This window comes from Suricata suricatta, chromosome 9, assembly GCF_006229205.1.
Source record: "Suricata suricatta isolate VVHF042 chromosome 9, meerkat_22Aug2017_6uvM2_HiC, whole genome shotgun sequence".
NCBI lineage: Eukaryota > Metazoa > Chordata > Mammalia > Carnivora > Herpestidae > Suricata > Suricata suricatta.
The window spans coordinates 36349073-36375902 of record NC_043708.1 but is presented as its reverse complement, the minus strand read 5'-3'; the positions used below and the strand labels follow the sequence as shown (position 1 = coordinate 36375902).

The window sequence follows — 26830 nt, the reverse complement described above, 5'->3', positions numbered from 1 at the left end:
TTTAGTTAGTGACACTGACAATGCCTGATGGCCTTACATCTGTCCAAGGAAGGTTAATTAGAGACCTGCAACCCAAAGTAAGTCTCTGGGTTTAAATAGCATCCTAGATGACCTAAGGGAGACTTAGGTATAGAAATTTAAAAAATAAACCCTACCTCCACCTACACAGATGAATTTCAGATATCTGTAAGTGGCATTCTCTAAATTTTAAAAAAGTAATCCCAATTGTAAACAAGTATTTATACTAATTGCATTATCAGAAGTATCACATTTAATTATAAAAATGTTCATTGAATGAGCACTGAGTAATGTATGAAAATGTGAAATCATTATCATATACACTTGAAATTAATATAATGCTGTATGTTAATTATACTTCAATTAAAACAAATAAAGGAATATTATGCAGCACCCAAATATCATAAATTGAAAAACAGTGACAAAAATGTGTTCACATTATATAGAATAACAAAGGTAGAATATTAATTCATACAAATAGTGTGATCTCCTTTTATGCAGCATACCCTCCCCTCCCCGAAAAACACATACACATATATGCACCAAAACGGTAGGTTCTCTATGCCTTATGGATAATGGATGGGTTTTATTTTGTCTTATAATTTCCATATATTACTTTTTAGTCAGAAGAGATCAGCAGGTGTTATATTATCATAGCCCCTGGTGCTATGAAAATAGCAGGGCTTTTAAAGGGCTGCTTGTACCTCTTGTTCCCTTTACTCTATTGTCACTGTTACATTCTCTTTACTAGATTTTTCCTTCAAAAGACAGAAAAGGATTCTATTTCTTTCTGATGCACTTCTGTGACCCTTTCTCAAACTATCACTTATAATACAGCCTCTGACCTATTTATAAGTTCTCAGTACTCTTCCAATATCTGACTTTCACATGCAGTAACTACAATGATAATCAATGTCTTTGACTCAATAATTTCACTTCTGGATGCTGATGCATAGGAGCACATGTACCCCTATGTTCATAGCAGCACTGTCAACAACAGGCAAAACATGGAAAGAGCCTAAATGTCCATCACCTGATGAGTGGATCAAGAAGATGTGGTATATATACACAATGGAGTACTACATGGCAGTGAGAAAGAATGAAATCTGGCCATTTGTAGGAAAGTGGATGGACCTCGAGGGCGTCATGCTAAGCAAAATAAGTCAGGTGGAGAAGGACAGATACCATATGTTTGCACTCATAGGTCTAACAGGAGAACAGGAGAAACCTAATGGAAGACCAGGGGGAGGGGAAGAGGGAAAGAGAATTGGGGAGAGAGAGGGATGCAAAACTTGAGAGACTATTGAATACTGAAAAAGAACTGAGGGTTGAAGGGGGAGGGGGGAAAAGAGGTGGTAGTGATGGAGGAGGGCACTTATGGGGAAGAACACTGGGTGTTGTATAGAAACTAATTTGACAATAAACTACTTTAAGAAAATTAAAAAATTAAAAAAATAATTTCTCCATAAAAAAATAATAATTTCACTTCAGGGAACCAATCATGATTTAGGACCAATACGTGTAATATTCAATCAATTACCCCGAGATTGGTAGAACAAATAAATAAAATATCCAACTATGAAGAGCTACCTATCTCTATATCAAGCATCAATTCACGTAGAATTAAAGCTGTCTTTTGGAATAATATGCAAAAATGCTTGCCTTATAATACTCAATGAAAAAATAAAGATACAAAGTATAATTTTGGTTACAACTACAATAAAGTAGGTAACAATGAAACTGAAACTCCCAGACTAAATCAATTATTGATTAAAAGTGCTTTTCCTTATTTTCTTAAAATAAAATACTCATGACAGAACCAAAGTATACTATGTTTTATAATTCTATGTTATTCTATATAGTATATTATTATTGATAAATTAATTAACTGCTGAAATTAAAATAGTGTTAAAAGCCAAAAGAAGAGTACCTAGGTGGCTCAGTCAGTTAAGCATCTTACTCTTAATTTTGGCTCAGGTCATGATCTCATAGTTTGTGCACATTGGGCTCTGCACTGACAGCTCAAAGCCTGCTTGGGATTCTCTCTCTCCTTCTCTTTCCATTTCTACTCTTTCTGTCTCTCTCAAAAATAAAAATAAACAAACATTAAGAAAAAGCCAAAAGGGATGCAAGACTAGAAGAAAATGCGTTTAAATAATTATAGTGAGAGTCTTCAAATAATGTGTTTATTTTTTCTTCTTTCTATTTTATGTTTTCCAAATTTTTCTGTAATGAATCTGCCTAATTTTCATTTAAAAATAGCAAGCTACTTTCACAGATGTATTTCCCTACAAATTTTAATAAAACTGAATTAATAAAATATGTACATAGATCTACAGAATAGATGAATATTCATTGATTGATAAGTGCATCATGAACAAGTAAAAGATACCCTATATATATATGAATTTCCCCTTGCCAGTATAAACCATTAAAATTTTTTTATTTATTTTCAAGAGAATGAGGTAGGGACAGAAAGAGAGGGAGAGAGAGGATCTGAATTGGGCTCTGCACTGACAGCAGAAAGCCTGACATGGGGCTCAAATTTACCAACTATGAGATCATGACCTGAGCTGAAGTCGGACACTTAACTGACTTAAGCCACCCAGGAGCCCCTAGATCATTTTTAATTATGGAGGAATTCAAATGTCTGTTACACATTTTACCTAACTTCTGAAGTAAAAAGTCTTACTACATTTTTATCAAAAGTTTAAAACTTATATTTCTCTTTTTCAGATCATGGATAAGTAAAAAGCCTACGATGTGGAAAGAATAGCATTAAGCTAGAACATAAACACGTGAGGGCAGGGAATTTTCTCTGGTTCATCCACTCTTGTTGACTCTAATTCAAGAGCTGAACTGATATTTTTTGGGGAAAAACTGTGAATGAAAAAAAAAGGAGAGAAGAAAGACACAGAATAATAAATTGGGAAATAAGAGATTCAAATTAGATGTGAGGCTCTTCTTGTAATGGTGTTGCCTGATCAATTATTCAACTATCTGAATCAACACCTATTCCTTTGACCCTAAAGCAAACAAGATCAACAAAACTAATGTTTAAGGTTTCTCTACATCTATAACTCTATAGTAAGTGAACTAATAATCAAATTATATTTTCAAGATAGTATTTTTTCTATGTCAAATTTCCAAAATAAAATAAAATAAAAGACTTTAAAATCTAGGGCCTCAACCCCAAATCCCAATTGATTCAAATAAAGTAAAACTTAGCCCTTGCTCTTCTCCTTAAAAGAAGCTTAGAGAAGCACAGCAAAGTTAATAAATGTAGATAATCCTGTTCTTAGCATCAGAACTCATATTGCATAATAAGCAATATTAATCATTTTATAACATAGAATTTCCATTAGGGTACACAATGTATCAATTGGATATTGATCCTATAAATTATTTTAAAGTGTGTTTGCTTTATCCAGTTGGCTATATCAATTTATAGTCAATTAATTCACAATGAACTTTTATGGCACTTCTGGAAGATGTGTCTTGTAAATCAATTAATTTATCATCCCCAGTAGAGCGGACTAATGTTCTTCTCCAAGGAATATTATGCCTATTTACACTGAGTAGTCTGGAGAAATCACAGGTTGTGGAGACATGGCATCATGCATGGACTATCCATCGGCTGCACAATTTCAGAGCTGGGGCCTTCGGTTCATCTTCGTGGCTAAAGGATATTTGATGCTGGTTTTTAGGTCAGCTCTCACTGGGTGCGTGGAGTCGCAGCTATAAACATTTTAGAGCCTGAGAAAACTAACCTTCCCCCAAAGCCCTAAAATTAGTAGAAAAGCTCACACTCAACATGAAGTTGTTGTTTGGCCTATTTATATTTTCTCAGTTCTTTGCATCAAGTCTTATGAAGTATTTCACTTCTAAACCACAGGAAACAGGACTGTAAAACAAGAGCAAATTAAAGATTCATAGACTATGAAACTGGAAAATGTAAAGACAAAACAGAGATGACAAGTAACAACATAATTAAAGGAGTAACACAGACCATAGTATATTTAGGGATTATGATCCCCTGAGATACTAGTTTTACAGCCAGAGCTTTTTAAAAAAAAAATTGAAACACATTATTTGGTGAGTTAATGAGATGGATAAAACAAATGCATAAAAATTATCTCAGTTATTTATCAGTGAGTATAGCTATCTAATAGAGCCAACGAATCCCTAAAAATACAGCATTTGAAACGTACACCCTATGGGGTGTAGTGATGGCTTTAAGTGATGATCCTTCTATAGAATGGACCCAATCCCAGTATTCACTTTTATCATTAGTCAGCCCTGCACTCTGATTGATTATTGCAGTAGACTCATAAACTTTATTATAAATACATATTCATAATAATATTCACTTATAAATGAACACTATGACTTTTAGAATTATGTGATTTTTAATAGACTTTGACTATTACCAATAGCAACTGTCATTCAGTAATGTTTTAAAGGCATAGAAGAGAATAAACAAGATGATGAGTATTAACATTAAGAAATAATTTATGTGTACTAGAATGGAATCTTTTAAAACATTTAGAATTGATGCCTGCCAATCTTTGGTGACTGATGTCCAAAGTCATTGTGTTCAAAAATTATAATGGATAAAAACCTGAAGTCACTTCTAGAGAAACAAATAATTCTTATATACTACAAACATCACTAATTTAACTTATAAGTTTTTATTTATATAAAGAATGAGCCGAATAGCTCCTGCTAAAGAGATATAAAACTCGTATCCTGTATCAATAAGGGATGAAGGCAGGGCAGGAGAGTGGGAACAAGACAGTGGCGTCTAGGGAGGTGTCGGAAAGCTGGGAAAATGCAGATGAAGTTTTTTGTTAAGTGGAGATCTTGACCTCAGAAAAACAAGAGAGCAGTAACGTAGGAGGCTTAGTAGCCACACCCCTTCAAGAGAACATCAGCACTTAAGGGAAGGGTGGAGGATTAGCCTAAGAACCGGGACATGTCCCAAGGTCAGGACAGACTCAGGGAGTGGAGAAATAAATTCTACCTCTTCTAGGAAGGAGCTGCAAAGATTTGTGGCCACGCTTGCAATCCTGAAGCATTCTTTTTTTTTTTTTAATGCTTTTTTATTTATTTTTGAGAGACAAAAAGAGACAGTGTGAGCAGGGGAAGGTCAGAAAGAAAGAGGGAGGTACAGAATCTGAAACAGGCTCCAGGCTCTGAGCTAGCTGTCAGCACAGGGCCCAATGTGGGGCTTGAACCCACAAACCATTGAGATCATGACCTGAGCCAAAGTTGGAAGCTCAACCGACTGAGTCACCCAGGCGTCCCCCTGAAGCATTCTTGAAAGCTTCATTTCCAGTTTAATACCTCCTAACTAGGTGGACTCTGAACTCTTCCAGGCCCCAGAGGAAAGAACTTGTAAGCCGAATTTAAGATCCCCATCTTATGTTCTGAGGGCTCCTGAGATTCACACTCTGAGCCAGTTTTCCCTGGTCCTAAACCAGTCACTATGAGGACCATACTTTTAGATACTTAGGAGCTGATTAACCACCTTATAGTCATACCATATTTGGTGCAGGATTTTTGTTACACTGGTGTGGCACTTAACGTTGTTAGAAAAAAATATTTTTAATAAAATTAAATAAATTGGTAACAATAACATAAGCACTATATTTTCTGTCAAAATTTAACCAAATAATTATATAATTTCAAAATTCTATTTAAAAATAGTTATGACCTGGGGTGAATCACCTGGTACTATACTGCAGAGCCTCTGTTTCTTCATCTCTAAGGTGGCTATAGTAAGTAGTCTGTTCACAGAGTCAATTCAATGATTTGATGTAATAATGCATATATAAAATAAGGAGTATTCAAAAACTACTGGTATTTATATCAGACTCTCAAAGGGGCTGAAGTGCATTTTTCAAAAATATACTTTTGATAAGAAATAATAAAATCAAAATGACTCATAACCTGAGCTGAAGTTAGATGCTTAACTGACAGATGCCACCCAGGCACCCCTTAAGTGTTTATTTTCAATAAAATTAATTCTTATTTGCAGAACTATTTATTCCAGTTGTTGGGGAAAGCAACGCTACTTTTAGGAATCAAAGCTAAGTCCCCTTCCATAGAAATAATCTCAAATTTTCCTACCATGGCCAATGATCATGGTATAAATTAGATTCTTTCTTGATACTGGGAGCTCCTGATGGATAACAAGGAAGAAGTGTTTTATTCAAGAGTTTTAAGTGACCTGAGATATTTAACATTTGGCCTGCTGTATTCTCCTGGTTCAAAACGCCCAATTAACAGTGGTAGTCAGGAAACATCCTGCAATTCAACATGGTGTGAAAACACAGTCGGGCGAGGTAATGGCTCAAGTCAGGCTGGAAAGGATCCAAGACCAAAATGGCCTCAGAGGCCATGCCAAAAGTTACATTTTATCCTCAAGTTGCTAAAAAGTCAATCTTAATAAGAAGACTAACATGATAAATTATATTTTAGAAGGAATATTTTGGTGGCCATATAACAAAGAATTGGAGGGTGAAGCTGATGACAGATTGTGAGCTGTCCAGGCCTTTCAGATGGCAGTCACAGCCCAGGACCAAAATTTTAAAAGCAGGCATCATGTGAAGGAGTATTAAGAGGTAACAAGGTGATAGAATCAACAAGACTCAGTTTTGAAGGATGACTGGGAAAGAATGTGAAGCTGAGTCTAAAGTACTAGACTGTAAAGACTTGATTTTATCCAAAAAATCTACAGGCCGAGGAACTCTACTGTATATAATCTGAACTATATAAATGATGTCATAATCACTACTTTGAAAGTTTAAAACAAGACAAGCATGCAATTTTAAAGTGGCTTAACCTGTATAAAAATGTCTGAATTAACTATGTTTATCATCATAATATATATAGCAAACCTACCTGGTTCATAGTTCAACATCTCGAAACAGAAATGTGGATGTAAAAGAAAAAAATTTGGGGGGCTTGGGAAAAGCCCTTTTAAGGATTTAAAGTGTGAAACACTTGACTTCTAATAGCAAGTATACAGGAAGAAATCTTAACTGTAGCATCAAAGTCACATTTTTGCAGATTCTCAAAATAGCAAAATATTATTCACTCACATCTCAGATTTTTTTTTTGGAATAAAAATTAGCAGATTTTGAATTTTGAGCACCATAAGTTTTCTTTGATGATATAAAAATCTTAACTCAGGTACTGGAAATTATTTTTTTTATTGTTAAGTTTATTTACCTCTGTCCTTCTCTGTCTCACTTCTGCTCCCTGCCCAACCCCGTAACAATAACTCCTCCATCCAAACTACATAAATAAGCATAATTCTCATTGGAATTTGAATTTACAATCGGAAGACTTAGATACAGATTGTTTTAGATTAAGAACTCCAGCTCTATAATTCTCATCATTAGTAGACACAGAAAAGACAAAATGTGAATACAGCAAAACAAATATCTTAGGGGCCAGGTCTACCATTCAGAGAAATATCACATATATTCCTTAAAGGTGAGACACTTAAAGGTAACTTGGCTATTTTAGCCACACCGATAAATCTGTTCACAGTAGGTAATTATAGGGTAGGAACTAAAAAGCAAGAAGATATTAAAGAATATAAAATATTATGTATGCATCATGAAGTAATTTGGAATTCTTTGTGTTTCATAAAAAATGGGAAGGTCAAAAAGAAAAAGGTGGAGGTGTAAGAACTGAAAGAGCTTCAACTTGGAAAAAGACATGAACTGCAATTATCTTCACCTGCCCTATTTAGAAAAACATCTTGAAGCCATCCTTCAGCGTTAAAAAAAAAGTATTTTGTTGACTACATTTTTTATCTTTCCATTAATTAGTTACTGTTCATAATGTATTCATTAAACACTTAGCATTTTTGACACACTGAAGAATTATGTACCTACCAAGAGACTGTTTGGAGGCAAAGATCCAAAAGAATGAAACTGCACCTGTTCTTTGAATTCAGCAATTTTAATTAATTTTAAAAAGACCTCCCTTCTCCATTTTTCAACTGGCAAATGAATCAATGTAAGAGAACGCAAGGACTGCTTATTTCTCCTATCAGACCAACTTGGGTAAATCCTCATTTTTCTGAGGTATGCTCAGACATGAGAGATGTTTCTTCTTTCTGTCTCTCACATAAGGCAAAAAGTCATTAGCCCTGATGAAAAAGGACATGTTTCAATGCAAAAGGCAACAATTCACCATGAAGCTATAACAGTTATGACTATCTGTGCACCAAGTAACACCGTGGCCACCATGACACGGCACAAACCACAGGAGACGCAAGGAGATACAGATAAAACACATTAATAAAACACTTTAACATGTGTATATTGTTTTTCAAATTTCAGATTTGTGGCAACACTGGGTTAAGCAAGTCTATTAGCATCATTATTCCAACAGCATTTACTCACTTTGTGTTTTTTTTTAAATTGCACCTATTCATCTATTTTTGAGAGAGAAAGAGAGAATGCAAGTGAGAGAGGGGCAGAAAGAAAGGAAGAGAGAGAATCCCAGGCAGGCTCTGCACAGTCTGCACAGAGCCCAATGCCAGGCTCAAACTCACAATCTGGGAGATCATGACCTGAGCCGAAACCGAGGCTGATGCTTAACCAACTAAGCCACCCAGGTGCCCCCATTTGCTCACTCTGTCTCTCAATCAAACTTTAATAATTCTCACAATACTTTAAACTCTTTCCTTATTATTATAGGTTATAGTGATTTACTATTAGTGATTATGAGCCACTGAAATGTCAGATGATGGTTAGCAATTTTTTTTTTAGCAATAAAATATCTTTTAACTAAGGTATATACTTTTTTCTTAGACATAATGCTGTTCCACACTTAATGGATTACAGTATAAACATAACTTTTACATGCACTGGTAAACCAGAAAATTCACTCAACTCACTTTATTGAGATACTTGATTTTTAGTGGTAGTCTGAAACCAAACCTATAATACCTCCCCAAGTATGCCAGCAGAAGACCTAACCAACTTACTAAATAAGGCAGAAAATATAAAACTTCACTCTCTGAAAATTTTTGCAACTTTGCATTAAGTTTGTAATTATGTCAAAATTAAGCTACCAAAATGAGAAGAGGGAGAAGAAAAACAGGAGAAGCAGGAAAGGAAAGGGCAGTTACCAAAATGTTAGGACACTATTGAGTTTCTCTTTTCCTCTACCATTTTTTTAAATGTTTTATTTATTTTTGAGACACAGAGAGACAGAGCATGAGCGGGGAGGGGAAGAGAGAGAGGGAGACACAGAATCAGAAGCAGGATCCAGGCTCTGAGCTGTCAGCACAGAGCCCAACATGGGGCTCGAACCCACAAACATGAGATCATGACCTGAGTCTCCACATCTGTCCTGTCATCGCTGATCCACACCACAGACTCCTGTAAGACAGTGTTTTTGTCTGTCCCCACAGTGCTAAGGCAGCTGGTTATCCATGTACCCTCTGCCACTATGGCACCTCCCAGTCTGGCCCACCTACTTCTGTGCTGAAAGATCCCTTCTGGGTCAAACTTTTTTTTTTTTTTTTAATAAATAAAAATCCTCTTACTGCCCTTTGACTGGATTAATCTTTGTGAAAGGCCCATGGAAAAAAGGAAAGAAAAGTTTCCAGGGAAGAGAGATATACATATAATTTGACTCATTAAACCAGAAGATGGAAAGTCTCTGAAGCCCAAGATTTTTTTGAAGAAGATAAACAAAAAGCACACCAAGAAATAAAACGTGACAAATAGATAATGAGACTGGTCCAATACCCAGGGGCCCTGTGTTCACTGTCACTGTGTCACTGTGCAAAACCAGCTACCATTTTATTTTAAAATGAAAAGAAAATGCATTTTGTCTGTCTCAGTGAGCAAATGATTCCAGCTTAACAGACCCAAGCCAGAGGTACTGCACCCAGCGCTTTCTCCATCCTTCTTTTTAGAAAATAAGTTACCAAGGTGAAGCTGTAATGAAGAAAATGGGGCAAAGCAAATGACACTGAGTACACACACAGCTGAGGTAACCTGTGGTCAGGCACACGCTCTACTGTAATATATCTGATGCCTGTTCTTCTACCCACCGTTGACATGAACATGCAGGAAAAGAAAATACACCTGTTTCAGGTTTGTGTTTTATCCTCTTCTTTAAGCAAACAAGAATGGATGTAGTGTGTATATGCTTCATTTTACGACAAAGGATTGTTCTGGCAAAATACACACTTTCTATAAAAGATTATATAAAACGACTTTATACTCCAGGAAACAAAGCCAAACAACCACTAAGTAGCATTAAACACAGGGTTGGCTCTAACGTGCTGTATGCAGAAATCAAAAATAAAAATATTTCCTTAAGAAATTCACCCTAACAGTAATATTATTTCTAAAAGTTAAGGAGAGGTTTACAAAACAGTAGTGTTCAGTCATTTGCAACCCTGAACCATTTTCTCTAACTCTTACTAAGTTTACTGAACCTATTTTCCTAAGAAGGGTCAGTGCCCCCCAAGTCTCAATCCTGTCTTTTTTCAGGCAATTGTGCTTTCTGAAGTCAGTTCTTCATTTTTGTGCAGGATCTTACTTTTTTTAGCGTCTAAAATACAGAAGTCTAGTCTTTTACTTAACAAGAGTAAGTGGCATTCAAGCTCTGGTAGGTTGACCTCAGTAGGTTAAAAAAAAAAAAGTCAATAGTTTAAAAACTGAGCTCATTTTTCATCAGACACAAGCCATGAAAAATATGATGAAAATGGAGTTGACATCCTGCAATTTTAACTTATTTTACCTAAGAGAAAAACAAGGGAGGATTCTCTTCTGACCTCATTATGGCTTCTTTTTATACCTATGTGGACTTCATGAACCTGCTACAGATATCTGAGTAGAAATAACCTAAAATATTTAGGGGCACCTGGGTGGCTCCGTCAGTTAAGTGACCAACTCTTGATTTCAGCTCAGGTCATGATCTCTTGTTCCTAAGAGCCAGCCCCACTGGGAGAGGAGCCTGTTTAGGATTCTCTCCTTCTCCCTCTGCCTCTCCCCTTCACATGCGCATGCTCTCTTTCTCTCTCAAAAAGTAAAATGAAATATTATTTAGCCTATTTTAACCAATATATACAATACTCCAAACATGTAATTTCTTAAAATTTTGTTATTTACATACATGATCTCTACCTCTTTTTTGTTAGTATAACAATCTACTGGGTCTCTGAATTTTTTAATTAATTTTATTATTAGCCAAATATTTTTCTTGGTTCATGAATGGATAGAGCAGCTTTATAAATCTAAATTTACTTGCACTGTGACTACTCTAACATAATGTGTTAAATTCATTTATCTCCTCATCACTTTCAGCTCATTACTTAGGTCCACTGTGATGAACGAAGCATAGAGATTTAGAATAAGGTAATCTGTACTCAAGTCCTAACGCATTTACTAACTAGCTAGAAAGTCACTAGATTTTTCTTCTCCTCATGTTGCTTATCTCTAAAAGAAAGTATTGAGTTAGTCAGGTTCCATTGCCCCTCTGTGACTACCATTCTAGGTTACTAAACTTAAAATAGTTCCACAAGCCATTTTCACACTTACCAACATGGAGGTATAGTCACCTTGGGCTATGACCAGCTCTAATCTAAAAGGTATCGTCCTCCTATTGCCAGAAAAAAATTAATCAAACCTTTGTGCAGCCCATTAAGCTGTGACTAGTACTAATGTTCTTTGCTGAAAGAGCATTACTAGTTTTTACTAAGATTCATTGCCTCATTAGTGACCCAGTTTCCAAAGTCACCAAGCAGAGAAAATTTCTCTTAAGGAACCTGAGAAGCAAAATCTCTAAAACTGTTACACATTTGCTACTACATTAGGAAAGTTCACAGTACCTAAAATAGCCACCACCTCATCGTCCTGGATGACTTCCAAGGATCCCGACACCACGAAGCAGAGGGCATCCACACTTTCTCCAGCATGGTAAATGAGGTCTCCAGGAGCACAGTGAATAGTTTGGAACTCCACTGCCAAGGCTCGTAGACACCCATCGCTGGCCAATCGAAAAGCAGGGTGTTCATTAAAAACCTTCCGATTTAGATGAACACAGATATCAGCTCGCATGTCCTTGGGGCAGATGGAGAGAACCTGAAGAAAGTGAGAAATGAAGAAGTGAGAAGAAAAGGGAAAAGCTATTTCAGTAAAAAAGTCATCCAACAAATGTTTATTAACTCTGATAGAGTCTGCAAAACACTGTACTCGATGCAGGGAATGCAAAGTTAAAAGGTTCTCAAGGACCTACAGATCCAGTGAAATGAGCTGATGAGCATATGGAGTATTATGATGCAGAATCACACAGTAAAGCTTTGGGAGGGGTGTGAATCTCCCCACAGAAAGAACTGAATATTGGGGTGCCTCAATGGCTCAGCTGGTTGACCATCTGACTTCGGCTCAGGTTGTGGTCTCACGGTTCATGGGTTCATGGGTTCAAGCCCCACATGGGGCTCGCTGCTATCAGTACAGAGCCTGCTTCAGATCTTCTGTCCTACTCTATCCCTTCCCCTCCCCTGCTTGTGTTCTCTCTCTCAAAAATAAATAAAACATTAAGAAAGAACAGAGTCTTAGGTGGTTAGGAAGAGTCTCAGAAAAAAACCCTTGATATAATTTCATCAAAGAGCCAACTAAAATAGGGTGTTAAGTTTCATTTTAGTCTAGTCTCTATTGTAGACTTTTTTTTTCATAGCTAAAACCAAAGGCTAATGTACTTTACTCCACACTGGAGGTGGATTCATAGTGATCAATTATAAGAAAACAAAATCAACAAAAGTACCCTTGTAACTTGACCTGCTGGTACTGGCTAATATAATTCCACCCTGGATGTGTCTTTTTTCACTCTGAAAAATTTCATTTTACAAATAAATTCATGCTCAGGGCATGACAAAGGTATTCACTAGCCTTCTGTAGGGTTTATACTATTGGAAGTGGCAGTGCCAGCAAGGTGAGCACATTGCTGTATGGCGACCTTGCTCATACTGGCCTTTGACTCCAGACTGCTGATGAAGCAGGAAAATTCCAGCTGCAGGCATCCTTCAGCAGAGGACACAACTGGCAGAAACATGTTTAGCGAGCGCTCTGCTGAAGGGTTAGAAGGCTCTTATTGCCTATAGCTTTCAGACAGGGCAACTGATGACCCAGAATAAAATGGACACCATCACCGCATTTATCAGAGCATCATAAAGCAAGATGCATGCAAAACCCCACTTAGCATCCTCTCCCAACTCCCTCAGCAAACTGTTCCTTATCAGAAGTTTTTTTCTTGGATAGGCTTTCAACCCTTCAAACCAAAGTCTTAAGCTGACCTTTCTTCATTAAATTATACTGAATAAAGTTTTAATGTGAAATGGTTTTGTTTTCTGTACCACATGCATTTTAACCTTTAAAAAATTAACCAAAGCTTGATATGTCCTGGGTATTTCTTTTACTCAGGTCTCACGATCGATGAAAACTGCCGCCCTGGGTGGAAGACGAGTCCGCCACAAATGTAAAGACCGTTAATTAAATTGTACTTTCAATTTCCCCTCCCTTAATCTTTCCTAATACCATACATGTTATTTTGTATCACTTAAGCAACTCTGTGGGTTTTTATATACTCCTTTTAATTCCTATAGGGAGTAGGGATCAACTCACCTATTTTGAAAAATCTCATCTTTGAAGAAAGGAATGCCTAACAGAGCTTTAGATGCAATTAGCACTCTCCTTCCACATCAGTTGTTTCCCATAGTAATGTAATGTTTTCTTTATTATATTAAGCTTTAATGACTTCGGGCATTAGTGGCTCAGTAGGCACTTAGTCAGTTCCTATTATGGGGTGCACCACTGCAATAAGCCCCTGGAACTAGAAGGATTAATAAGACACTGTCTTTTCATTGGAGGAGCTGACTGCAAAGTAGCAAGAGGAAGGCATGTACAAAAAACAATTAAAATACAATGAGGAAAGTGCTAAGATAGGGCATGGCCAGGATGACCCGGGAGCCCACGCTGCCCATGAGTCATTACTGATGGCTCGAGAACACTTAGGTCTGGGTGCAAATCTATCTCTTACTACCTCTGTAGCCTAAATTATTTTATCTCTATAAACCTCATCTGTGAAATGGGATGATGGTGCTCATTTCATAGGCTCATTGCAGGAATTAAATGAAAAGGTTTGAGTTTAGCCTCGTTTAGCCTTGAACGTGGCCAGCACTAAAGAAATATTGGCTTTTATCACCCCTATTAAACAGGAGTAATTTTTGTTTTTTTTTTTAAGTTTATTTATTTAAAGAGAGACAGAGAGAGTGCAAGTTGGGCAGGGGCAGAGAGAAAGGGGGACAGAGGATGATCCAAAGTGGGCTCTGTGCTGACAGCAGACAGTCTAATGTGGGACTCAAGCTCACGAACCATTAGATCATGACCTGAGCTAAAGTCAGAAACTGAACCACACAGGCACCCCTGGAATATGAATATTCTTACAAAGTTTATTGTTGCTTTAGCTCTCTGGAAAAGCAATATAAAGCAATATGCTTTTTTATTCCATTTCCCACCCTGTTCCAAATTCTGTCTCTTGGCTGTTTGATGAGATTCCAGACAAAATTAAGGAAATATTTCAGTATGAACCTGAAGATATTTCAAGCACTAGCTAATGTTAATATTTTTCTCAAGTTGAAAATGAAGTTAGTGGTAGAAAAGCCAAAAAGTAAAAATAATTTTAAAACACATACACACATGCATAAACATCACACTGAATAGCTTAATGGGAAAATGGACCATTCTGTTTCTATTCCATTTACCTTACAGGATTTTTAATGTTTTGGATTCATTTTGGTTAACAGTCATTTTATGTCCTTTTAATTATTTCTTTCAGAATTCATGCTGCAAATGAAATCCTCCAATATAAGCAATATTCTCTGTTCAGTGGCATATCAAAAGAGGGGTTTTATTACATATTAAGTGCATCCTTCCTTTTTGTTTCACTTCACTTATGACACTAATTCATTTATTATTTTTATAGATGCAACATACTAAAGTCCAGATGTTATAAAATGACAAGTTAAAAATAAGTTAAACTAGACCAAAGTCACACCCAGTGGCAAGCTCTCTCCCAACCCCTAGAGCATGTGTCTTACATGCTGTGTCTGCATCGAAATATGAGGATAGGTTATTTTTTCTGTAAATGAAGGCACTGATAAGGCAAGGCAAAACTGAGTTCTAAGTGATAAAATAATCATTCAAGATGACTAACACCTGGTCCATTAGTCCTGATTTTAATGTAATCTGCCTTGAATGTCATATCCAATCTCTTGTGGATAGGGTCCTTACTGGTTATCTTATAGTTATAAATAAATGAAATTACAAATCAGTAGAAAATATTCATATTAAACATGATTATCCCCTCTCCATGTGAGGATAGTTATAAATTAGATTCTTAATTAAGACAATGAATAAGTTTTCTCTTTGGAACAGTTCTGTCATATATAAGGAATCTTTCATAGAATTCTGCAACAAGTCTTGAAAAAGAAAAACTTTTGGTTTTCATGGTCTGAAAAAGAAAACTTTTTGAAATTCATTGATTCATGATACCAAGGGCACATGCAGTCATTCATTTAACTCATAGTTAGTGAGAATTGGTTATGCATTGGTTAACATGTGGTCTACAATGCAGGCCCTCCAGGTCCAAGATCAAAAACTTTCAGCACCTGTCTCCCAAGAGCTGCCGGTCAGGAATAGCTGGAAAAATGACTGTCCTTAGTCCAGTCCCCCATTTTACAGGTAAGGCAAAAGTATAACATAAAGTTTATGTGATTTACTCAAAGCCTCTCAATAAGTTACCAGCAAAACCCAAAACTCTTTGAGTTCCAGTTTTTTTTCTTTTGTCTTTATTTTATTTTTTTTAAATAGTTTATTGTCAAATTGGTTTCCATACAACACCCAGTGCTCTTCCCCACAAGTGCCCTCCTCCATCACCACCACCTCTTTTCCCCCCTCCCCCTTCCCCTTCAACCCTCAGTTCATTTTCAGTATTCAACAGTCTCTCAGGTTTTGCGTCCCTCTCTCTCCCCAACTCTCTTTCCCTCTTCCCCTCCCCCTGGTCCTCCATTAGGTTTCTCCTGTTCTCCTGTTAGACCTATGAGTGCAAACATATGGGATCTGTCCTTCTCTGCCTTGACTTATTTCGCTTAGCATGACACCCTCAAGGTCCATCCACTTTGCTACAAATGGCCAGATTTCATTCTTCTCATTGCCATGTAATACTCCATTGTATATGTATATCTTCTTGATCCACTCATCAGGTGATGGACATTTAGGCTCTTTCCATGTTTTGGCTATTGTTGACAGTGCTGCTATGAACACTGGGATACATGTGCTCCTATGCATCAGCACTTCTGTATCCCTTGGGTAAATCCCTAGCAGTGCCATTGCAGGGTCATAAGGGAGTTCTATGGATAGTTTTTTGAGACCCTCCACACTGTTTTCCTGAGCAGCTCCACACACAAAAACCAAATAACCCAGTGAAGAAATGGGCAGAAGACATAAACAGACACTTCTCCAAAGAGGACATCCAGATGGCCTACAGGCACATGAAACGATGCTCAACATCACTCATCATCAGGGAAACACAAATCAAAACCACACTGAGATACCACCTCACGCCAGTCAGAGTGGCTAAAATGAACAAATCAAGAAACTATAGATGCTGGTGAGGATGTGGAGAGACGGGCACCCTCCTGCACTGTTGATTGGAATGTAAACTGGTAAGTTCCAGTTTTTAAGTCATGCTCCTCCATGAAGCTCAACCAAGAACAAAATGTGACATCTGGCACTTTTTTATGTTTTCTGGTTCTTTAAATACTACAAAAATATAGATGCTGATTTCTGAAAATCATTTAAGGTCCAGTTAATCAAAATATAGTTTACTTATTAGTAAATCACTGATGTGCATACTACTACTACCACAGGGCAGCCTCGATTTCCTTGCAGATTTGTTTCTATTTCTAAACACTTTAAATTCAGCTTCAAATAAATGTATTGCATATTTTAGTGTGTAGGTGGAGCATAGGATGCATGAACAAACTATTTATCTCATTACTATTTGCCAAAAGGAAGTAATCTTATTTGAAATATAAGTTTCAGTGTATATATGAAAAGGAACTGAGCTATATATTAGCATGAAGTGAACATCTACGATAAATGTCACTTTCCCCATCACTTTTATCCATTATGATACTAGTAATGTTGCAAAAGCTTAGAAAAGCAAGCCTAAAAACTTGAATTAGAAGCCAAAGAGTTAAATCAAGATTCTCTAAGGAAATGGTTGACTAGACAAAACCCAAAGAACAAGGTTTTATCTCTCTATTATTAATTCTTTGAATACACTTAAAAATGCATTTTAACAATCACTACATAAAATGTAGGAAATCAAAAACCTATAAAGAAGAAAATAAGAATTTTATACACATATACACCATTTTTATGAAACCTGACTCTCCAAACCTTCATTTCTTGCTGGGTTTATATCACATTATTATCACTTCTCATGCCATGAAACACTAATTTAAAAACATAATTTGAATCATTGCATAATACTCCATCATATAATTATAACACAATTAACCACTGCATTATAATTAGATATCAAGATTTGTAGTTTTCCCTTTCATAAATCAAGGTACAACAAATACTCTGTACTTCTGTCGGATTGTCTGAGGACAGATTCTTTTAGAAGAAATATCAGTGGGTAAAATATGAAAACATTTTCAAGGATCTTGCCAAATTATTTCCCAGCAAAGTCATACCAAATCACTCTCTAAGCCAGAAGTGTATGAGACCATCTTACATCTTTTTAATAATCACCCTCTACTCAACTTTTTCATTTGCATTTGAAAAAGGCAATTTTATCTGAAACAAAAATGGAATACTACATGGATTGTAAGGAACTGTATATGCAACTGTAATGAGACAGAAAGCTAGTTTTAATCTTAGTGAAGTGGTCTCCTACCACTACGCCCTAGTTTAGTGACAACAGACTGACTGCTTTTATTCAATCTACAACAAATTTCTAATGTGAAATTGAGGATAATGGTGATGTCTATTTTAAGCTTCTGAAAGTAGTGAACAGAACAAGGGCCCCTTTTAACATCTCTTGCTGCTCTAAGATAAATTATTTTTTGATTATCTACAAAATCTTATATCAGGAATAATACAGTGACAGCTATTTTTAATAACTGATGAGTAAAGATGATCCCCCTGTTCTCTTTCTTAGGACAAAGGAATAAATGCATTAATGACATTTTGATAGGCAATCAAGTTACCACTGACATTCTTCAAAATCCCTGCTTCCTTTGATGCAATTAAGTTATGCATTGCTAATTAATCTCCCTTCATGGATCCAACCAAATTGGTATTAAATTACTGAAAACCAGTGGAGAGAGTAAGGCAAGTGACATTTGCACATAAAACATTTTTACAATCCTTCTTGGGAATGAGGAGTTCTAAGACTGCCAGCAAATGAAGTAAAGCTCGCTACAGAAATTCAATTCTCATTCATTTTATGGGAAGAAAAAAGGTTCACCTTTTTTTTCAAGTATAATCAGGCAGCCATGCAGACCAAGGGAGAGCAGCTGTCTGGAGGTTAGTCTGCCAATTTCTGGGGTATCCAAACCTCCAAGGAATTAACCCAGGAACAATGTAATGAAATAAAACCAAAGCAAATTAACTTCCATTATTTAAAAGTAAAAGGTCATATTTAGCAACAGAAGACTGCTATAATCAGTGAGAGATTATAGGTTAAAATTCATAGGTTTCACTTTAGAGACAAATTTTCTGCAAACAGACTACATATACAAAAGTGAGACTTAGGATTTTGTTTTCAAAATGTAGGGAACCCATTCTTCTAAATTCTTTATGGCTTTGATTCTGCAATAAAGTGAGCAATATAAAGAAACAAGTAACAATTGATATGATTTTTTTTAGCTTGTTAAAGGTGCTAATGTTCTAGACCACTAACTTTCCAACTTTAGGGCTCTGATAAAATTTAGGTTTTCTATTGTTCTCTATTCTTAATCTCATGTGTGTACTTTTTTAATGTGCATATATTTGACTAAATAAAAATACTTTTGCAGGGGAAATGAGTAGACATTTCTCCAAAGAAGACATACAGATGGTCAACAGACACATGAAAAGATGCTCAATATCACTCATCATCAGGGAAATGCAAATCAAAACCACAATGAGATACCACTGCACACTTCTCAAAATGGCTAAAATGAAGAAGACAAGAAACAATATGCGTTGATGAGGATGGGGAGGAAAAGGAACCTTCATACACTGTCAGTGGAAATATAAATTGGTACAGCCTCTGTATGGAGGTGCCTCAACAAATTGAAAATATAAATAGCATATGATTCAATAATTCTACTACTGAGTATTTACCCAGGCTAAATGAAGATACTAATTCAAAAAGACATATGCCCCCCTATGTTTATTGTGGTATTATTCACAGTAGCCAAGACATAGAAGCAACCCAAATGTCCATGGATAGATGTAAGGAAAATGTGGTACACACACACACACACACACACACACACACACACACACTGGAATATTACACAGCCATAAGAAGGATGAGATCATGCTATTTGTGACAACACGGATGGACTTGGAGGTTTATTTGGTAAGTGAAATAAGTCAAACTGATAAAGACAAATATCATATGACTCCCTCATAAATAGAATCTAAAGAAATAAACAAAAAGCAGAATCAGAAATATAAATGCAGAGAACAAACTGATGGTTGCCAGAGGGAAGGAGGGTGGGGAGTTGGGGGAAAAGGATGAAATGGAGAGAGAGAGATACAGATCTTCAGTTATAGAATGAGTTAGTCATGGGAATAAAAAGCAGAGCATAAGAAATAAAGTCAACAATATTGTAATGGCAATGTAATGGGTCAGATGGTAATTATACTTATGGTAGATATAGCATAATATATAAACTTGTCAAATCACTAAACTGTATACCTGAAAATATATTCTACATTGTATGTCAAGTATATTCAAATTTTTTAAAAGTGAAAAAGATAAGCTTTTCCACATGTGAAAGTATTTTCTAAAATTAGAAATATATTTTCAAATATATTTGACTAAATTATCCAGAAGAATGGAAAAGCATTCTGGAACCAATCTGGTAATGATCTTTTTAAAGTCACCTATGACAAATGATGTTCCAGCTTCTTTAAAAGACTGACCCTCTCATATATGGCGGTAGAAGTGAATTGGTACTTCTATTACTTGACTATATTGACAAAAGTTAACATATATACACCCTAAGACCCAACAATTCCACTTCTAGGTATATGCCTAACAGAAATGTCTGTATATAAGCACCAAACCACATAAACAAGAGCATTTGTAGGAGCACTATTCATAATAGCTCTAAGTTGAGAATTGAACAGGGATCCGTAAACATTAGAATAGATAAATACATTATGATATATTCACACAATGGACTGTTATCAGCAAGAAAAATGAAAAAAGAAACAACTACATATAACATAGATCAATTTCAACAACACACAACATTGGTTGAAAAGAGTCTGACACAAAAGAGTATGTGAGTATGCTCTCCATAATTCCATTTATATAAAGTTCAATAACTAGCAAAATCAATATATGGTTGTGGAAGTCAAGAGCTGGGTTACTATGGAGGGGCATGCCTGGAGAAAACATGGGAGAACTTCCGGTAATGATGTTTTGGGGTGCTGGCTAAACAAATGTGTTCACTTTGTGAAAATTTATTAAGCTGTTCATTTATAATATAATTTCCCTGGACTGCAATAATATATTTTAATTTTTTAATGTTTATTTATTTTTGAGAGAGAGCATGTGCATACACACGTGTGAGATGCGGAGGGGCAAAAGGAAAAGGGAGAGAGAGAACCTCAAGCAGGCTCCACACTGTCAGTGCTGAGCCCCATGTGGAGCTCAATCCCACGAACCATGAGATCATGACCCAAGCCAAGATCAAAAGTCAGAGACTTAACCAACTAAGCCACCCAGATGCCTTAGTATATTTTAATTTTAAAAGATTACTTTAAAAAATCACACACACACACACAAATGCTAACTATGTAAAGAGATGGATATGTTAATTAGTTTGATTGTAATCACAATACTATGTATATGTAATCAAATTATGTTTTCTACCTTAAATACATACAATTTTTATTTTTAAAAGTTACTTTTAAACATATAGGTATTTTTTAAAGAGAGTGAATGAAACAAATCAAAACCGTTAAATCATGGGTGACAGCTAGTTCTAGAATGATTATGAATGTGAAACCTTGTATCTCAACCTACTTTCCTTCCAACAGAGAGAGCAAACTAAAATTCCAGGAGATGTACATCAGTATTCTTTCAAATTATTTATGCAATTTAGTATATCTACACATATATGTGCATATATATATATATGTATATATATATATACATACACTTATACCAACTGTAGAAAGTAAAGGCAGTCCAAAAAAGTCAGAGTAGTAAATGAAGCAATGGACATGTGGGTAGTCATTCATATTGCATCTAATTCCAAAAAGAATTTGAGATCTGATTATTTGATTGTATAAAAGAATATATATAAGTGCCAATACACATTTATGTCCATATATGTGTGTAGAGAGACAGATTAAATCAAGTATATACAAAATAATAGCTAAATAATTATGTTGTCTTAAAAAGGTTGAGAAATTATCAGGTGAAAGAAAAACAGTAAAGTAAAACAAAATATCGATGTTTGAACAACTGGGATCACACTGAAACATTTTTTCACAACTCTAACACTCACATATAGATTACAGAGGTGGTACATCGATATGCCTATTGGTGTGTTTATGTGTAAGATGACTACTATAAAATCAGAAACCTTTCAGAGAACACTAAACTCTTCAACTCACTCTCCCAAAATGCTGATATTCATCAGACTAGACCACAATCAATGCGTTCTTATTGAATAAAGCCTGTTATGTTATTATATGTAGTTGAAATGGGATAGCAATATCACACTGAGCTTTCTGGTAAATTAATCTCTTCACTATAAGTAAAGTGCCTCAGGAATTTAGCTCTCTGGGACCACTGGAATAGGTAAAAGGGTAGAGTTATTTGGATATTTATATGCACAATTATGCTTTCTAGAGTTTTTTTGAGGCAGTAATTCATGCATAAGCAAAATATAAGAAACAATGTATAGACTATAATAAATATAATGAAAAGATAAGAGGTACAATAATTTTAAAAGTTAAGAAAATGAAAAGATTGGCCTTAGATTGAAAGAAGATATTTATAATACATATATCCTACAAAGGAGTCATATCTAAGATATGAAAAATTCCCACAAATCAATAGGATAAATATTTTTATAAAAAAAAGAACAAGATGTGAACAATTTACAAGATAGATTATCTAAATGGCCAATGTGATTTTAAAATGTGTTCAAAACCATTAAGTATGGGAAAATGCAAAGTAGAACCACAATTAGATATGATTACATCTACACCACAATGGCTAAATGTAAAAGGCCAACAATACGCCAAGTCTTGGAGAACGTGTGGAGCAACTGGAACCCCCACATATTCTAGTGGAAATGTCAAAGAGTACAACCACTTTTCAAAACTCCTTAACACCTCTGGTAAAACTAAACAGCTATCAATTTCATCCCTATGTATATATACTAGAGAAATGTGTAAAGCTATTCATAAAAAGACATGTATAAGAATTTCATAATGTCTTTATTCATAATAACCCAAACTTAGAACAAATCCTAAATTAATGCCCATTAGCCACAGAATGAACAATATCCACAAAACTTTATATATACTACATAATTCCACTTATATGAAGTTCAGCATCAAAATACCAGTCACAGGAAACAACCCAATGCACATCAACTGATGAGTGGTTAAAAGAAAATGTGGTAAATCCATACAACAGAATAACATCAGTCATAAAAAGAAATGAGTATCAATATACATTACAACAGGAGGAACCTTGAAAGTATGCTAAGAAGCCAGTCACAAAAGACCACATAACCTATGACTCCCCTTACATGAAATGCCCAGAATTAACAAATCTATAGAGACATTAAGTAGATTAGTCCTTTCTAAGGGCTTAGGGGAAGAGGCGAATAGAAAGTAATTGCCAATGGGATGGTATTTCTTTTTGAGATGATGAAAATGTTCTGGATAGTGATGATGGTTGCACAGCATTGTGAATTCACTAAAAACCACTGAATTATATACTTTTAAATGATGAAATTTATGATAACATGAATTACATCTCAATTTTTAAAATAATGGTTACTTCAGAAGGGCACAGTAATTGCCTTGAAAAAGTATGGAATAGAGTTCTAGGTGATAAAAATTTTATCTTCATCTGAGTAGCCATTACATGGTATATACATATATAGAAATCTATCCATCTGTATGCCTAAGATTTGTATATGTCATGTGTGTATGTATGTGTGTGCCTTTCTATAATAAAATGCAATATGGAAAATCATTACTGTCACCATTCCCAACTAAAAATATTGGCAATAGGCAAATTTGGTCAAAATTCAGTGGCTCTATCAAAGGGATAGAACACGGTAAGACACATGACTGCCTAATTTTATTCAGTAATTTCACAGTACTGGTATACGGTGTCTATTATACATGAAACACATATAGGAGGTGGCATTAAAAACTGGTTCCCAGCAGTTCCCGCATGCAGATTGCGTGCCATCTTACCAGGAAGACAAGGCAAATTTACCAGGTCAGTCAAAGCTAGAGGGAAAGGCTACCATGTTGCAAAAGGAAGCCAGCATCAGAGGAAATAGCATGCAGATCAGAGGAGGGTGTAAGGAATATTTGGGGAAAAGTTGACATAGGTACAGGCAAAGTGAAAACTTGGCCATTTTACATCTAATCAACTTTGTGACAGTGCAACCTCTATTTTCATTTCATGTAATGGAAGCAGCTTTTCTTAAATGACTGGTACACCACAGTGAATTTCTATCAATAAACGTACTGTCTACTATCTTAATTAAGTTGGTACCAATGCTATAGATAAGACCTGAAAACACAACAGTGAGCATTGCTTGTTATTTGTTTACTTAATAGTATGTATGTTGTCATGGTGACTAAAACTTTACAATGTTTTTAGGAACCAAATTAAGCAGACTTTTCTTATTTGCATGAACCTATTTAGCAGCACAGGGGGAATGTATATGTTTTTTAAATTTAAGAAATTCCTTTAAAACTCATTAGTATTCTACATACCCTAGAAACCAAATTATCATCTTTTTGATACAGCATGTTATGTTGACATTATTAAAAAAGACTTTGGGGGAAATAAGCCCTAAATGAATGTTGGTTTATGTATTACTTATATTGATATTTGTTACCAATATCTTCGTTTCTGGGAAACAAGACATGTCAGTAATCAAACTTACTGCACTTGTCATCATCCAGAAAATAGCCTTGAAAACCAGAGAAGGTAAAAAGGTCCACAAATAGGATAAAAGACAGCCACAGAGCATGTAGGATATACATGTAACAGATGCCCTTGAGCACCACTTAATGCCTCAAGGAAACCACCAGAGTCCCAGACATTGCAGACGTGATCTGACTTCAGCCCAGGGCAGATCAAAGACAGCAGACTGATAGGTGAATGTATTGACAATAGGAAAAGCAATAGAGAGCCTAATGCCAAACAAATATTCAAAGAAACTAAAACATAATGAATATATGGAAACCAAAATTAAAAACATACTACTACTTGTAACTTATAAAATGAAATATTGGGGTACAAATCTAACAGAACATGGGCTGGATCTATATTTTGAAAATTACAAAATGCTGATGATTACACAAATCAAAGAAACACCTAAGTTAAAGGAGAGAGAAATCGTGTTGAAGAATAGAAGACCCAACATAGTAAATTCGTCAATTCTTTCTCCCCAGATTGATCTATGGTTTAACGTAATTCTTATCAAAGTCCCAGTAAGGCTTTTTTGAAGACATAGACAAGCTTATTCTAATATTGATAATGGAAAAGCACAAGACCTGGAATATTTAAGATCACTGGAAAAAGAGCAAGTGATACACTATCAATGTTGTGATATACTATACAGCTATACTAATCACAACAGTATGGCATTGGCGGGGGAAAATAGTATTTTCAACAAATGGCACTGGAGAAATTAGACATGGTTTGGCAAGCAAATAAACAAACAAATAAATTTAAACCTAAACCTCATAACATACACAGAAATTAACTCAAAATGCAACATGGACTTAAATGTAACACTATAAAACCTTTGGAAAAGAATGAGAAGCTGAACTACAAACTACGTTGCAAAATATGTTGCCAAGTACATATCTGACAAGAAACAAATATCCAAAATATTGAAGAAGTCTCAAAACTCAACATTAAAAGGAAACCAATTAGAAAATGGACAAAAGACATCATGAAGAGATGTTTCACCAAAGAGAATATACAGATAAAAAATAAACACACAAAAATATGTCAACTTTATTACCCATCAGAGAAATAAAAATTAAGCCCACGGTGTGATAGCTTGGTTTATGTATATATGGCACGCCTATATAAAATAAAAAAAAGTGATAGCCCCAAATGATGTGAGGATCAAAGAAACTAGATTGTTCTTATACTTCTACGTATACAAAATTGTACATCTACTCTGTGAAGGAGTAGGATGGTTTCATACAAACCTACACATGTGCTTACCATACGACCCGTAATTACAGTCTGGGTGTTTATCCCAGAGAAACGAAATTTTAAATTCACACAAAAACCTGTACATGACTCGTCACAGGAGCTCTCTATTTTGCAATAGCCACAAACTAAAAACACTACAGATTTCCTTCAGCAGGTGGATAGATGGACAAACTGTTGTGCACCTGTGTCATGGCATCCTACTCAGCAATAAAACGGAACAAACTATTGATTCATGCAATAATTTGGATGGATCTCAAGGATATTATGCTCAATGAAATAAAGCTAATCTCAAACGTTTACATGATTCCAATTATACAGCATTCTTGAAATGACCATATTAAAGAGTTAGAGACTAGATTAGCAGTTGCCAGGATTCAGGAAAGTGGGGAGAGAGGGGACTGTTGCTGTAAAAGGCAACGAGAGATCCCAGTGATGGAACTCTTCCATCCTGATAGCGGTAGTGATTACATGAAATTACACTTGTGATCAAAGTGTTTGACATAAGACCACACACACACACACACACACACACACTCACTCACTCACATGTGTAAAACAGATGAAATCTGAGTAAGATTGATAATTTGTATCAATGTCAATTTTCTGGTTATGAGGGAAACTGGGTGAAGAGTATATAGAATCTCTATTATTTCCTACAAGCATGTGAATCTATCTCAAAATAAAAAGTATTTTTAATGGAGATGAAAGCTAAACCCTGTTGATAGTTGATATTCCAGGGGTTCTGGCTTTTGGGAGGGCTGTTTGTCTCTTCCTCCAAAGAGAGGGACAGAACTTTTATCTCTTTAAAAATACTTTTTATTTTGAAATAATTTTATTAAGTGTTACTTCTCATAAAGCCAAAAATACTTGAGAAAACCCTTCAGTAGGAGAACTGTCTGTAACCCTGGAAATACATGTCCCAGCTTGTCAAGAAGATGACCTGAATCTCACCAGGGACAATTTTAGTTTGTCCCTCAGCTCCAGGGGAGTAGACTAAATGCCAAACTTCCGACCTGAGGCATTAGCCTCTAGC

General features: G+C 35.6%; 1 protein-coding gene across 1 annotated transcript in view; it reads right to left on the bottom strand.

Moving 5' to 3' along the window:
- Positions 1-26830, bottom strand: part of KCNH5 (potassium voltage-gated channel subfamily H member 5) — a 292797-nt gene that overhangs the window by 57511 nt on the left and 208456 nt on the right. The window contains exon 9 of the mRNA XM_029951558.1: positions 11891-12143. Coding sequence (XP_029807418.1) covers positions 11891-12143 — 253 coding nt within the window. The remainder of the gene's footprint in view (positions 1-11890; positions 12144-26830) is intronic.